At 32.6% G+C, this 15,780-nt stretch overlaps 1 protein-coding gene across 49 annotated transcripts in view; it reads right to left on the reverse strand.

Moving 5' to 3' along the window:
* Positions 1-15,780, reverse strand: part of RIMS1 (regulating synaptic membrane exocytosis 1) — a 515,539-nt gene that overhangs the window by 144,484 nt on the left and 355,275 nt on the right. For 24 of the 49 annotated variants that reach the window (XM_032153417.2, XM_032153391.2, XM_058435220.1 and 21 more), the window contains 5 exons: positions 15,660-15,731; positions 10,269-10,425; positions 9,318-9,443; positions 7,659-7,721; positions 2,377-2,466 (listed from right to left, as the gene is read on the reverse strand). In XM_032153417.2, the coding sequence (XP_032009308.1) occupies positions 2,377-2,466; positions 7,659-7,721; positions 9,318-9,443; positions 10,269-10,425; positions 15,660-15,731 (508 nt within the window). The remainder of the gene's footprint in view (positions 1-2,376; positions 2,467-7,658; positions 7,722-9,317; positions 9,444-10,268; positions 10,426-15,659; positions 15,732-15,780) is intronic. The other 25 variants (XM_032153372.2, XM_058435211.1, XM_032153407.2 and 22 more) reach the window with 5 other exon arrangements.

Here is a 15,780-nt window from a genome sequence, read left to right on the forward strand (position 1 = left end):
CTATCCTCCAAACCAATAAGCATCTACAGCTTCTGTAATTACTTGATGAAACCTTATCTAAGTTTTATTATACATTACATAAAATAATTGCTGTTCTTCTTGGCAACAAAGTGATCCCAATAAATTTAGGATCATTGATAATACCAAGACTTGTTTCATTGAGTTTTTAAATGAAAAATTCCTTTTTATTCAATATGTAGAGTGAATATATGTTTTCAATTTTTTTTCTTCTTCTGTTCAAGGTAAATACACTCACTTGGACTTTACAACAATCTGTACAATAACTGTCCCTAGATTATTTGTCTGCTGGTTGACCTGCTTTAAGGGTATTATCTGACAGATTAAATTTGCCAACATGGAGATTTATAAACTCTGTGGCTTCAGTGTCACAAGGGAACATATGCTAGATAGGCTCACCATAAGAATAGACCTGCACTGTCCAGTACAGGAGCCACAAGCCACATGAAGCCATTGAGCACCATAATGTGGTTAGTCCAAAGTGGGGGTGGTGCAAGTACAAACTATCTTTAGTATCTATGACTTATTATGCTGTACAAAAAGGGAGTGCAAAATATCTAATGATTTGTATAATAATGACATGTGAAAATTATATTTTGAATATCCGGGGTTAAAAAATTAAAATTAACTTAATCCTTTTAGTATGGCTACTACGAAATATTAAAGTATCAGCTTGCATTATGTTTCTATCAGATGGCACTGATATGGATAATATTAAAAATGTCAGGCTTCTATGGTCAGAAGATTCCGCTGACTTGAGAATTTCTATCCTTGTTTTACTACTAACCAGAAACATGTAAGAAAATAATAACTAAACATATTTTAAAATTTTCTTGGTACTCTTGAAATTATTTGGGGGAAAGGTTATATTTGACTAAAGAGAATGATAAAACAATTCCAATTACGATTTTAGAAGACTCTATAGTCATTTCAACTAAAATTTATATTACAAAAGTAAAGGGATACAAGACAGTAATTAAATTTCACTTTTTTCTATTACACATTTTACAAATATAAAAGAACACACAATTTAAAAGTAAATTCTTAAGGCGCTAAAACAAGGTATATACACACATGTACCTATTGTTCAATTCCAGAAATAAATATCTCATAAATAAATGAATAGACTCAGATTAGAAAGTTACCTAAAGAAAAGCTTTAAGTAGCCTACTAAGAAGGAGAAGTGGGTTACATTGGTACAACTAAATATTTTTCTTCAGGATTTGTAAAGAGGTAGTATGCAAATGTCTTCTGAATGACTTCTAATTAAAAAGAGATAGGCCGGGCGCGGTGGCTCACGCTTGTAATCCCAGCACTTTGGGAGGCCGAGGCGGGCGGATCACGAGGTCAGGAGATCGAGACCACAGTGAAACCCCGTCTCTACTAAAAATACAAAAAATTAGCCGGGCGTGGTGGCGGGCGCCTGTAGTCCCAGCTACTCGGAGAGGCTGAGGCAGGAGAATGGCGTGAACCCGGGAGGCGGAGCTTGCAGTGAGCCGAGACTGCGCCACTGCACTCCAGCCTGGGCGACAGAGCGAGACTCCGTCTCAAAAAAAAAAAAAAAAAAAAAAAGAGATAGCAATTATAAACAAGACTATCAATTATAACTAAGTTTATTAAAATTATAACTAAGTCTATTAAAAGTTCCATCACAATGGAAAAATTAGATGCTTACATCTAGGAGACGGTGTAACACATCATCAATGAATATATTTGAATTGAAATCAGAATTTATTAAAGTTTTAAGCAAAATTGTCTGTGTACATATATATGTATTTCTTTTTGTCAGGCATCAGGAAATCTATGAATAACATCATTTTTTGTTGTCAAAGTATAATTTAATGTAAAACATTATATCAAAGAGCAGATTGATTAAAAATGAATGTAGATATACAAAGGAAGTATTCTATTTAAAAAGACTTCCTGTTATGAGTTTATAGAAGATTGCTGTTAAACCTATAAATACTATTTATCAGTGGTACTAAGAGGAAAGTGATCCTCCCCTTCGGATAATTCACCGGACCTTATAATATTATCAGCATACTGAAGGTTTCCTGAATAGTCAATAAAATGACTGAACAGCAACAAAAGGGGAAAAGCAGCAGCCAGAAGCAGTTACAAATTACATCACACCATTTGCAACAACATTCATAGAAATATGTGTATGTGTACCCTTGGGTTTATCCACATACGCATATCTCTAAACAGACATGTATAATAAGGGAAGGGGAAATGTAGACAGTTAGCAAAGTGTACATGAATGAATAAACCTGTGAGGCTGTCATGAAACAAAACAAAGTGATTGAAAAAAATCACTAGTACAAATGATAAGAAATTAAGAAAGTCTTTATTTTATACCTTTCTCGTTCTGGTGAATGCAAACTAGTATCTGGTCTCAAGCAGTTGGTACTAGCACTCCTAGCCCTGTCAAGAAAGGGCTGCAGTTCACTAGTGCCAGTGCATTGCATCCAGTGGTAGAAGAGAAAGACAGAGAAAACAAAGAAAGGAAGACCATGTTAGAGAGTAAAGCATAAAATAATGTCCCCTTTACACAAAATGTAGAATCACTGGGATTCAGTTCATAAGGGTGTGAGAGAGTTGACAGAATGACAGTGTAAAATTTTGTTTAGAAAATGAAGCTAAACAAAGATTATGCTTAAATTGCTTTGCATAATGTTTAAAAGTGTCTCAGACTGAAAAATGAGACTAAATCACACCTACTTATGAAAAAAACTGGATACAGAGAGCACTAAAACAAAATGCCTAAAATTTCATTACCAGGAACAGATGCCACACCAAAACAAAATGAAGGACATCAGAGGAGAAATAATTTTACAACTCAACTTTTTTGGTTCACAACAATAAACAAGGGAAATGGAAGACATCACTTCCAAATGTTCTTACCTAACCAGTATTTCATCAGTAAATCTCAATACTCTTGAGTTAAAGCACTCATGATGAAGGGAAATGTCCTGTCTAGTCACTGATTTGGTCTTAGTATGTGCAGGCAGAATTGAGCTTCACAAATTAAAATTACACAAAAATAAATTATAATTAAAATCAACAAGTACAACAATATACAAATGACAAAGCAACTAGAATTCTGACATATGAGCTAGTAGATTTCATTCAGAGAATTATTCTAGTACTAAGTTTTATAGTTAAAACGATTTTAGATATCATTAATTTAATGTTTCTCACTGTATAATTATTTCAAAAGAATATTTTATTAAAATGTAAATTTTCTATTTAATGTTTTATTAGAATGTGAATTTTCTATTTTTAGTAGGCCAGGGATTAGGAATTACTTTATAACTGGGTGGGACTCACTGTTATGGCTCTTACCTGTAAATATTCCAGTGAGAACTGCTCTGTAATAAAGGCATCTTGGGAGGTAATGTTTTATAGTGCCTAACAAGATGTCTGGAACGTAGCAACACAAACACGCAGGAAACAGAAAAATATATATGAAACCAATTTTATTAAGATATTCAGAAAGTAGGAGGCCTATAAAGCTATATAAATCTTTTGTCATTTTTTTCTCAAAAGAACCATAATAACTATTTGAAGGGAAGACTAAAATTATTAAAATATGAAATCACAGACACTTGACTTCATAAAATACTCAAAATTATTATTTAATTATCTGAATTTAAAAAATACCTGCTAACCAAACTCTATGAATTATCATTGATCAATATGTAAATGTGCTACTTAATCTCTGATTTAATATTATGCCTACTTCTATGAAAGTAAACAACTCATAGCTAAAAGTAAAAATCAACTAATTTATATAATTTGGGGGTTACAATATGACTAAAAGAGTTAATGTTCTAAAACAAGACAAAGTGTTGACCAGCATTCCAGGGACAAAGCTGGTCATAGTATCAAACTGCAGCAAAAAAAAAAGGAAACAGCAAAAGGCCAAGAAGTGATTGCAGAGGAGCAAGCTTTTTTTACTTATCAGCTTCTGTCTGGATCCAGACCCAACCACAGGAAATTTTCCTTTGGAAGTAGGGTAAGAGGCATTAGATGCAAACCAGAATATGGATTTTGAATTGGCAGAACATTGGCCCAACGGCACCTGATTCCTTTAAAATCTGTGAGGGTTTCTGGACTGTCTATGCCATGAAGGACAAACTAGGTCCAGCCATATATTTTTTTGATAATTTAATAATGTTCTATACATTTAATTACTAATTATGAAAATCCATCATCTACCTCAGCTAGCAGTAAAGCATAATCAAGAGGGAAGGGAATAAACATTTATCAAAGACTTCCTAAACATCAAACACCTCACTGGTTTAATCATGTTTATATTAATGATCAAATCAAAGGAAATCCCTTAAAGCTTCAGTTAAAAAATGAACTAAAATGCCATTTTCTTTTCTTTTCTTTTTTGAGACAGAGTCTCACTCTTGTTGTCTAGGCTGGAGTGCAATGGTGTGATCTTGGCTCACGGCAACCTCTGCCTCCTGGGTTCAAGCAAATCTCCTCTCTCAGCCTCCCAAGTAGCTGGGTAGCTGGGATTACAAGCACCTGCCACCACACCCACCTAATTTTTGTGTGTGTGTGTGTCTGTGTGTGTGTGTGTGTGTGTGTTGTTTTTTTTTTTTTTTTTTTTTTAGTAGAGACGGAGTTTCACCATGTTGGCCACACTGGTCTCAAACTCCTGTCCTCAAGTGATCTGCCCGCTTCAGCTTCTTCCTTATTAAGTACAAGTTGAGGACAAATTTTACTGAAACTAAAGATTTAGCCTCCTTTCTAGACAGTCGAGTCTTCTTTTCAACTCCTAACCTCAGGCAAATATCTTTAGTAATAGGTTGCTATAAAACTTTTCTAAGCATTTCTTCAAAAGTGATTTTTTTTTTCAAGAATGGGATCAACATAGAATGGGAAACAGCTAGAAAATAGCATACAATTTATAGTCCGAATGTTCAAGTTCCTGCCTTGGCTTTGCCACTTACTGGCTGTGACCTGGATAATTCGATTAAGTCTCCAAGCCTGTTTCTACATCCACAAAAAGTGGGAAATAACTTCCACTTAACAGAGGTGTGTGATAACATGTACACAATATTTAGGACACAGTAGGATACAGTAAGGCAACTACAGCATTTTCTCTATACTACCACTTCCTCGACACACATTTTACTAAAAAAAAGGTTGGGAAATTAAATAATTTGGGAGAAAAGAAACTAAACATACAGATTTCTTTAGAACATAACTTTAATATGCCGTGTGTATTAAATTTCAAGATAGACATTTTCGGTTGCAAAGTTTCCAAAATGTATTTGACTCACAAAAACTCTTATTGGTGAAACATCTCATAGGACAAGTTATTTTTGGAAAAACTAGTTAAGTAGAAGATATCAGATAGACCTGATTTTGAATCCTTACTCTATTAGTGGTCAAATAAACTTTCTTAGCTTTTTTCCTCATCTCTAAAATCAGGATAATATTCATAACATATAATTACTGTCAGGAAATTGACATAAAGTACATTAAGTATTTAACACTGTGCTTGTTATTAAATAAATGTTATTTTCCTTATGTTTACTAGAGACTAGTAAATCCTCAGATTTTATTTTTAAAAGTCCCAAGTGAACATGCTATGATGTATTTTGAAAGCTTTAGATTTTAGCCATGGATAGTTATATAAATAATAAGTGCCTATAGTTTATATGAAACTAAACTATATTATTGATATATCCATATAAAGTTGTGGTTATTTATATGTACACATTTTGACATTCATTTTCATTCAGATATAAATTAATGTTTTTATAAATACATGAATATAAACACAGAAGAGATTAGATATACATACACGCACATATTTTTGAACTCATGTTGTCTCCATACTTTTAGCATTACACATTAGAGAATGAAAGACAGGAAGGAGAAAAGACACTGGTGATATATGTTTTGCACTGACACATTTGGCTAGCTCAGCTTCCGCTTCCTATCTTATTGTCGTAGTACCTGTCCACAGGACGTTATCTGCCTCGCTGAATATTCATCTATTTTTAAATTGTATACATACAAATATGATTATTTGCTTAAATCAGGAAATGCAAAGTCAACATACAGAGACTATTAAATAGGACTTGTGGAGCTCAGAATTATTAGCAAAGCACCAATCTTAAGGATAAGATTATATAAAATGATGCAACTATTATATAATATTATATAAGTATATAATATTTTACAAGTACAAAATAAGGGAAAGAAAAAATATCTTTAGTTATTATTTTAGACTACTGGTGTGAGTATCCTAGAAATATTCATACACTGAGTGCCAGACACACACTAAGTAGCTTAAAATATAAGGGTTTTTTTTGTGTTTGTTTTGTGTGCATGTTTTTTATTTCTTTTGAAGCTTCAGTCACATCAAGAGGAGTGTGAGAAAACTTTCAGAATTAGTAAATGAACCATTCTTTTAAGAAACTGTCAAGAAGAACAAGTAATAATAAACCTGGATAGTTCATGCTTTGACTTTCAGTAGGTTTTTACAATATGCATGATTTTACATTTTTTTCTCAGCAAGCAGAACTAATATTTCCTCGATTTTTTCCTGTGGCACTCCAAGCAAACATGGCAGTAGTTATGAGTAGTATAACTTCAGACTGTAAAAAGTTCAAACAATTTTTATTAGCCCAATTTGTTTGCATTATTGGGCAGGACTACATATTACACACAGACATAATAAACCATGCATTTGTCTTTGCATCCCACGTACTGCGGTAATACCTCTTTCCTTCTCTTTCCTCTTGCTTTTTATTGCCTAAAATGTTTGAGTTTGATTATTATGTGTTAGTTTGTTTCACTGACTTGCTACTTCCTTAACTTCTATATTCATTTCAAATATACATTAAGTATTTATAGAATATGTTCCATGAGTAATCTGTAAGAAGTTTTACTTTGGATATGAAATTAAAGAGGTAATGAGATTAACATAAAGCATCAGGCTCTAAGCTCCAATTTAGAAGCAAAAATTATATCTTTTGTCGCTTCTAAAGAGGCATTCATATTGTTATATGCCTTTGTGGGAAAGTTTGTACTGCAGCATTTCTGACAACTGGTGGGCTAGGATAGTTAAGATCAGGTTGAACATCTTCACTTTTCATCAAGAAAGAAGCTGAAGCTCAGCCATTAAATGTGAACTGTTAAAGATTTTATTAAAAGCAAACAGAATATAAACAATAAATTCTAAAAGGAAATAAAAAAGGCTAAAACAGAGCAAACTTACAATTATGAAACAATGACACTGCCATACACAGATTAGACCTCTTGTGACTAGACAGGAATATGTGTGGGAAGGTTGGGGGCACTCACAGTGTGCATTTAGAATTTTAATTGCAGAAACTGGTTCCTCAGTTTTAGAAATGCAAACAGTCCCAGAGAGGCCCACTGGTCTCTGGATTTTTGAATCTACAGATGGCAAAGTATCTGCCTGAATCGGAACTGAAATATATTTGGAACCTTTTCCATAACCTCAATATAAAACAAAACAAATTTCGAAAACTTGGGAAATTTATTTGACCTGCTTGTAATAATACCACTAAGGGAGAGACGGAAGAATAATAGAATGGAAAGAGAATCATCACACACAGTCACCATTACCAAATCCCTGTATTTACCTGGTAGTATGTAGGCATTCTGCACTTCGTCCTCGTTTTGCTCTGGGCAGCATAAGAAGCTCACTGCACAGACAGGATGGGTGGTGAGTGAAACAGATAAATTATGTGACATGGGTTATGCCAATGGTATGCCAATGAAAACATGAAAAGGGAAGAAACCAGATTGTCTGCACTAGCATATTTGCTTGAGAGGTTAAACAAAAATAAACATGAAAGCATTTAAAAAATTTAAACAATAAAGTACAAATATTATGGTTGAAGTCCTAGCTGTTGCTGATTTGCCATTGTATTTCAAAATGATTTCATAGAATATTAAAACAAAACAAAATTAAATATTCCTCAAATAAGATATTGGAATCTGTTTCCAATTATAGACAACTGAGTATTTTTTTAATACTATAAATTTGGCCTGATACTAATGGGAACTCTGAACATTTTTATATCTTTAGAACAAATTAAAGTGTGATAGTTTTCTTGGCTTTTATAGCCACTGAAAATGCAATACCATATTTTATGTTTCTTATTAACCAACTAACAATATAATTGATTAGAATTTTTATTTTAAAATTAATACTTTATCTATATCCAAATTAATTTCACTATATTGACTGCCCTGGTCAAGTAGCCCTGTGCTTTCCCTCCTCACCTAAATTCATGGTGGCCCAAATGAATGTTAATAAAATAGCCCTCATTCAACTCAAGCTGAGATGTCTGGAATCCTATTCCTCAGAGCAGCTCTTCATCCTAGTACCTATTGTGACTCCATTCTTGAAGATCACAACGCTACTTTCCACAGTAGGATGGCAATTAGGTAGGTTAAGAAGTTCTACTTTGTGTCCTTGACTCCATGGTGAAAAATCATTTAGTACCACTATCATGACCCTTCTCCTCATTGAAAGTTTCTCCATTTTAAAAAGCCAGAAGAGAATATTCAACAAGGTGGGTATTATAAAGCCTTAAATCAGATTCTGAGCTTATAATCAGGCTAATTGTACAGGTATATGGTTACTTCAAGAAGAAAGTCTGTGGGCATGCAGAGCAACAGATTCATAATGTAGACTTATAGTAATTATTTCTGTGAAATATTAGTTCACAAATGCAGAATTAAATCTAAGCACATATCCCCATAAGAACCCATCTCAATAATTTGTATTCTATAGACATTTTCTAGAAAGAGATTTTATGAAAAGAGGTATATAACGGAAACATTATTATTGAAGTTCTCATAGAAACTCTACAATTAACTTTCAAATGACATGTATCCACAATGTTTTAAATTATATAAATAACATAATTTTTATGATTACTTAATACCTCAAATGTTGTGACCCACAATAAATAAAATATTTGAAAACTCCTTATGCAGACTCCCTTCTATAATTTAGGTCAGTATCTAAGTCAACAAGTTGTACCTTTAAAGCTGTCTAAGCATAAATTCTGATTTTGTAAAAGAAATTGGATAATTATAACAATATAATATTAGCCAAATATTTCCTAGAGTTGCATTTCTATTACAATATCTTAACAGTTGTTGCTTGAGAGAAGCTCATTTTTGAGTGATAAATACTTTTACTCTCTAATGTGCTATGCCACAATATCTGTATATATTAAAACAGAACAAAAAATTCATAACATTGAGATCATAATTTTGACAAATACCTGTCTTGTTCTGATAAATACTGACTATCCACATCTCTGGCTCTATGTTCAACTGGACTTCGGGAGGCATCATGGTGTCTGGTTGGAGAACGTGACCTTCTTGTTGGATGAATTTCATCTAAACTCCTAAAATGATTACAAAATTCTTATGTGTCAAATTGTATCATCTTCCCAAAACAGGCAGACAGACTAAAGTGAAGGAACTGGCAGTAATACGCAAATAAACACTGAAAAGTATTTGCATCATAATCAAAACCTATTTTATCAATGAATTAAGAGTATTTATTTTCTATGAGTTTTTGCCTGCGGCTGCATTTCTCCAACCTTCTTTCACGCTTCTATCAAAATCAATTTTCATCGGCATAATTAATTACAATTTCAGGAGTGTATATCAGAGTAAAATGAAGTAGAGCACTACATTATATGTTTTAATTATGTTTCCAAGCATTTAAAGTGCTTCAAAGAGAAAATCCTAAATCTCTTCAAAGTCCATTCCGTCTCTTAATCTTATCCTCTTCGCCACTTCTCCCCACAATTCTGATTTGTTACAATTTTTTTCTAACAAGAAAGAAAACTAGCAAAGAGAATACAATAAAATTATTCTACAATAAAAAATAATACAATAAAATTATTCTACAATAAAAAAATTCTACAATTTTTTTCTAACAAGAAAGAAAACTAGCAAAGACAACACAATAAAGTTATTCAAAATTATTCAAAAACTATTCCTGGGACATAAACAACTTCTACTCCCTGGGAAATTTCTTCAGATTAAACAACAGACTGCCACATAGGTTGGATAAAGAATAAAAAAACATTTTGCCTACAATTAATTCTGAAAAAAATAATTTGACCAAACTATTTTTTCATTTCAGTTAGTTTTGCAGCAATTTACACTGCATTATAATAAAAATGTACTGTCAGGGACACTGAGCCCATTTCAAAGCCTACCTCTGTAATGGCACATTTGGTAAACGTGAACGCGGCTTTCCCTGATCATTGCCGCGATGAGGAGATACTGAACGTGAGCGGTGATGAGTTGTTCTTTGCTGTTCTGGCACAGTTAATGTTGTAGATTTACTTTCTCTAGCACTAGACCTATAGCCTACTGGCAAAAGTACACACAGAAAAAATTTAGTCAGTATTCTTCTATAATGCAAACATTAACACAGAAATATAAAATTATTCTAAAGCAGCCATTGATCTATGAAGAATAAATGTCATGCCATCAGTATTAATAGCCTTATCTTCAAAAATATTAAGTATATACCTACACAGAGTGTAACACATACATGCATTGAAACAGGTTACAGTTTTGCTCAAAGGAACCATGGAGATACTAATACGAATATGACAGTTGATGCCTCAGACATTACGATGAGTTGGGATACTGTTTCAATTCAGATAATGAGTTTGTGACTTAGCAACACAAAAGAAGCGCTTGACATGAAACTATAGTTAATATACAAGTCAATCCTTAGAAGTTTGGTGTCTCTTTAAATAAATTCTTCATTTCAATTTTTATTCTAGAGAATAAATTATTTTTGTTGGATTGCAGATGGCCTCTTTAATAAGAAAAAAATATATTATTCCAGTTTTAATTAACAAAGAAGAGTAGCAGATCTTCACCATTATACTGATTGTGAATTTTGCAAACCACAAAAAATACCGCAATTTTCAAATGTAGTATATGACTGAAGATGACTATCACAATAATTTAGAGAAAATGAACCCTTCTAAACAGCCAATCGCCAAATCTGCCTTACACAACTGAAACTACTCCATAATTATTTTAATTAGCATAATTAAGATACTATAGTTAACATACTGCAATTTAGAATAAATTATAACAGCCACTTTTTCCCTGAAGTAAAAAGGTTTATATTGTCTCTGATTTAGTTAAGATAAAACAGTAATCTCAAAACCAAAATAAGAGTTTAGAGTTTAAAATTTTTTCACAAGGGTCACTGTTTTTTATTATCATAAGGAAAATTAAAAAATTATGTGGCCAAAGTAAAAAAAAACTATATTTACAAATACATAAAACATACATAAACCATAAATACGTTAAATTTAACTGGGAAGCTAAAACTGTTGTTCATTTTTTACTTGACAACTCTCACATTATCTCAAAAATATGTTATGAAACATCATGATTAAAGGCAGGCTAATAGTCCCTAGCAGTTTATATATTGTGAATCCATGATCTTATGCCGAATTTTAAGGGACTTCAAACATTTCATTAAGTGTACTTTGACAACATTCAGACCAAAGAAATACAACCATTTTGTCACTCTGTAAAAACATATGTTTAATATTCATAAATGGTATAATTTATAATTTCAAATACTTTAATTTTTTATTTTATCAAAATATCAACTAAGCTATTGAGTTTTGTGTAAAAAGTCTGTTATTCGATGTAATATTATATTGTAATTTTAAGACTAGAAATTATAATATTAAGGCTAGAAAGAGACCAACTAAGTTAACATGCAGTGAATACACTATTAATACATAGATCATTGTAAAAAAAATTGGTCACTTTTTAAAGACAATTAATCCATAGTCTGAATTACTTAAACATTTTTAATTACTATTTGGTATCAATTACACAATAATTATGGAAGGCCAATATTGACTTATGAGCCCTATTTCGAGATTTAAGTGAGTATTCAAGGTATATAAATAGATTTTGTATAATTGATTATTACAGAGAATTCGGCATCTTGCTGTAAAAGGTATATAATTGTTTCTTGGATTCTTTGTGTTTATATATAAATTAATGCCCCTTTTATCCTTTTAAGAAGGGACTTTAAGGAAACAAGTGAAATCTTGAAACTTTTAACATATTAACAACTTTTAATGTAACTTAGAAAGTTCTGAATTCATAAAGTATACTGAAGGCAATGTGTACTATTTTGGTGACTCAAAGTCATTTTGAATATAACATATGCTATAATATTCAAAGTTTTAACATTTGACTCTATAGTGAATGATCTCAAATAAATATACATTTATAGTTCTTTGCATTTTACAACGAAAAAGTTCTTTGCTTTTTACATTTATAGTTGCTTTTTACAAAAAATTTGATTTTCTTCACATTATGTTTAAGTTATTATTGACAACATGCACTCTATCTTCAGAACCATGACTGGGATTAAATTTTTTTTTTTTTTTTTTCAGATGGAGTCTCGCTCTGTCACCCAGGCTGGATGATCTTGGCTCACTGCAACCTCTGCCTCCTGTGTTCAAGTGATTCTCCTCCCTTAGCCTCCTGAATAGATGGGATTACAGGCGTGCGCCACCAGGCCCGGCTAATTTTTGTATTTTTAGTAGAGATGGGGTTTCACCACATTGGCCAGGCTGGTCTTGAACTCGTGACCTTGTGATCTGCCCACCTTGGCCTCCCAAAGTGCTGAGATTACAGGCGTGAGCCACCGTGTCTGGCTGGGATGAAACTATTTTATGGTAATCCCAGTGATTTAGTTGGCTCAGGGTTAGAGATTTTTTTTTCTCATTTTCTGGTTGAAGTTGCTAGATTCCTCACCTCAGATGAGAGCATTCTGTATATGGTTATTTTTATTCTTCTTAACTAGCTAAAATTATTTACTTTAAATAACAATAAGGCTATAACTACAAAGTTAATAAAATGTGGCTCTGGCAGTCTCAACTGCTGAAAACCTGCTATATTTCCCTAACTGGAAAAAGACAGTAAACGCATCAAATAAAAACAGAGAATTTCGTGTTCTAGAAAAGCCAAGGCATTAGGAAGTTTAAGTTTTGGCTGTAGTAGAACATTTTGTATAGAGCTTTTGAGCTTCTCTAGATAATATACAACCAGGAACTTCCTTGAGTACATTAAACATATATAGAAGACGACTTCCATATCTAAACAAATTTTTTCTTCATATTGGATGCTAGGAAATGTAGAAGCAAATTTGTAACCAACATCTAAAAGTACACCGAAATGCACTGTGCTAACTTATCACCTCACTTTATTTTAGCTTCTTGCCCTTATTTTACTGACTCGTCTTTCCTCTTCATTTAAAATGTATTGTATGTAACTATGTGACTAGTTATATTTGCCATACAGATACTACCACATACTCACAATGGATCAATGAAGACTATATCTGAAAATATTAATGAATTACATGATCTCCTTTAATTTATGAGATCTTTGAAACATAAAATATTACTTATCGGTTTTATAAGTTACTAGTCATATTCTATTAAAGTTTGACTCATTACATTTTTAACTGCTAAATAAAAATGAACAATATTATTTGAAAAATACTGCTTTGTATGATAACAGAGATTATGCATGTTTGCAAACACTTTGAGGGACATGGTATATTTCAGTATGGAATATAAGTATATTTAGAATTCAGTGCTCCTTGGTGGTACTCAAGCACTAATCCCATCTCTAGTGGATTCCATAACTCACTTTGGCTTCTCACAAGATGTTATCCATGTTGCTCTCTCAGAGAAAGAGGAAGAAACTCATCATTTGTGCAAGCATTTATTTAATTGGCCATTTATTTATTCATCATTTACTGCCCTGTCTCATAACTAAAAATATGAAATTTCAGGTCAATAAAATTTGGGAACCACTCACCGAGGTAAATTCTATTTAGATAAATTGGTAATGACAACATTAAGGCTGATTAATAGTTAAGATTCTTGTTAGAGGTGATGATTTTTCTACCAGGTATAATCTAATTCCTATTTGAATATCCCAAATGAATTTAAATGTGTAATCACTTTACTCTTTCAATTTCATGACAAACTAATTCGATGTTACATTTTGTGTGAACTTTTCTGTTGAGAATGTGTGTAATTATTATGGCCTTCTAAGAAATAAAAACAGAAAGCAACAATGAAATTCTCTCCAGTATGATCTAAATCTCTCACTGACACACTGACATCAAAGGTTAATACATAAGTATATAGATTTTCACAGCACTAGATTTATTGTTTTAACAATATTTTCTACTTTCACACAGTGATTAAATACTACATTTTTGGCCAGGCATGGTAGCTCACAACTGTAATCCCAGCACTTTGTGAGGCTGAGGCGGGCGGATCACGAGGTCAAGAGAACAAGACCATCCTGGCCAACATGGTGAAATCCAGTCTCTACTAAAAATATAAAAATTAGCTGGATATGGTGGTGCACACCTGTAGTCTCAGCTACTTGGGAGGCTGAGGCAGGAGAATCGCTTGAACCTGGGAGGTGGAGGTTGCAGTGAGCCAAGATTGTGCCACTGTACTCCAGCCTAGTGACAGAGTGAGAATCCATCTCAAATAAATAAATAAAGAAATACTATATTTTCTCTGAATTATAGGGAACAAATGAAACCTGACTTTAGAGAACTCTCCATAATTTTCTCCCAGTTTTAAAAAAGTTGTATGCATCTCTCCAAATTGTGAAGTTAGTATTGTAGAATCTACCAATTTGAGCAAAACCACTGCCCTCAAATTAAGTACACTCCCATCTCAGAAATTATGTAAATGAAGGGCATATATATCAATACTGTCTTTAAAAACTGCCTTTAAAATTCATATTTATACATTTTAAGACTATCTCTTTCATTTCTTCTTATTTGCATATTTACTTCTCCTCTCGTTAGTAAATTTTTAAAAAGTATAGAATTAGTGCCTAGAAGATAAGTCTTTACCACTTGATTTTACACACTTTTCTGACAAAAGTCAGATGAGAAACATTTAAACCCTACAACATCACAGAAGTTTTACTAACTTACACAATGATAAAGAGATGTTCACTTCAAATTAATACTTAATCTTTCTTAAACATATTATTGTTTTAAAACATATACACACACCCTAGGTATAATCAGTGGGAACACATCACAAAAGCTTTAAAAGTTATAGCCATGCCACATGCAATTTTAAACCCTGCCATGCACCTTTCTCAGTATATTCCATGGAGGGCTACATTATTTTCAGAAATGGTGGAAGGAAAATCATAGAAATGCAAATATAAAACACAGAATAATGGAATTTTTATTTAATAACCCCATCTTTTCAAAATAAAATTCACATTTCACTTCTGCTCAGAGCATTGTGAAATAATGATTTGTTTCACCTAGTTAGACATGTTTCTATGGAAGAACCTCAATATGGGAATGCTAATTGGTAGAGACTAGTCCATTTAAAACTTTCTTAATAATTTGAAATGTAAGTCACCATGGAATAATATAATACTGATTTCTCTGTGCTATAAATCTTCAATTTAGTATCCTAAAGAGGTCTGGAAGCTGACAGAGAAAACAAGCAAAGCAGCACAGTGAAGCAGGGCCATGCTCTTCACCCACGCACCTGGAGGAACTACGCCAATACCATCATCAACCTCATAATCTGAGATGTCACTATCACTGATTCGCTGAGATCCTGCACGACAGTAAGGCAAAGAGATACTTCTGTGTCTGGTTGGTTTATG

Source organism: Hylobates moloch, unplaced genomic scaffold (assembly GCF_009828535.3).
Source record: "Hylobates moloch isolate HMO894 unplaced genomic scaffold, HMol_V3 SCAFFOLD_2, whole genome shotgun sequence".
In the NCBI taxonomy this organism is placed as follows: domain Eukaryota; kingdom Metazoa; phylum Chordata; class Mammalia; order Primates; family Hylobatidae; genus Hylobates; species Hylobates moloch.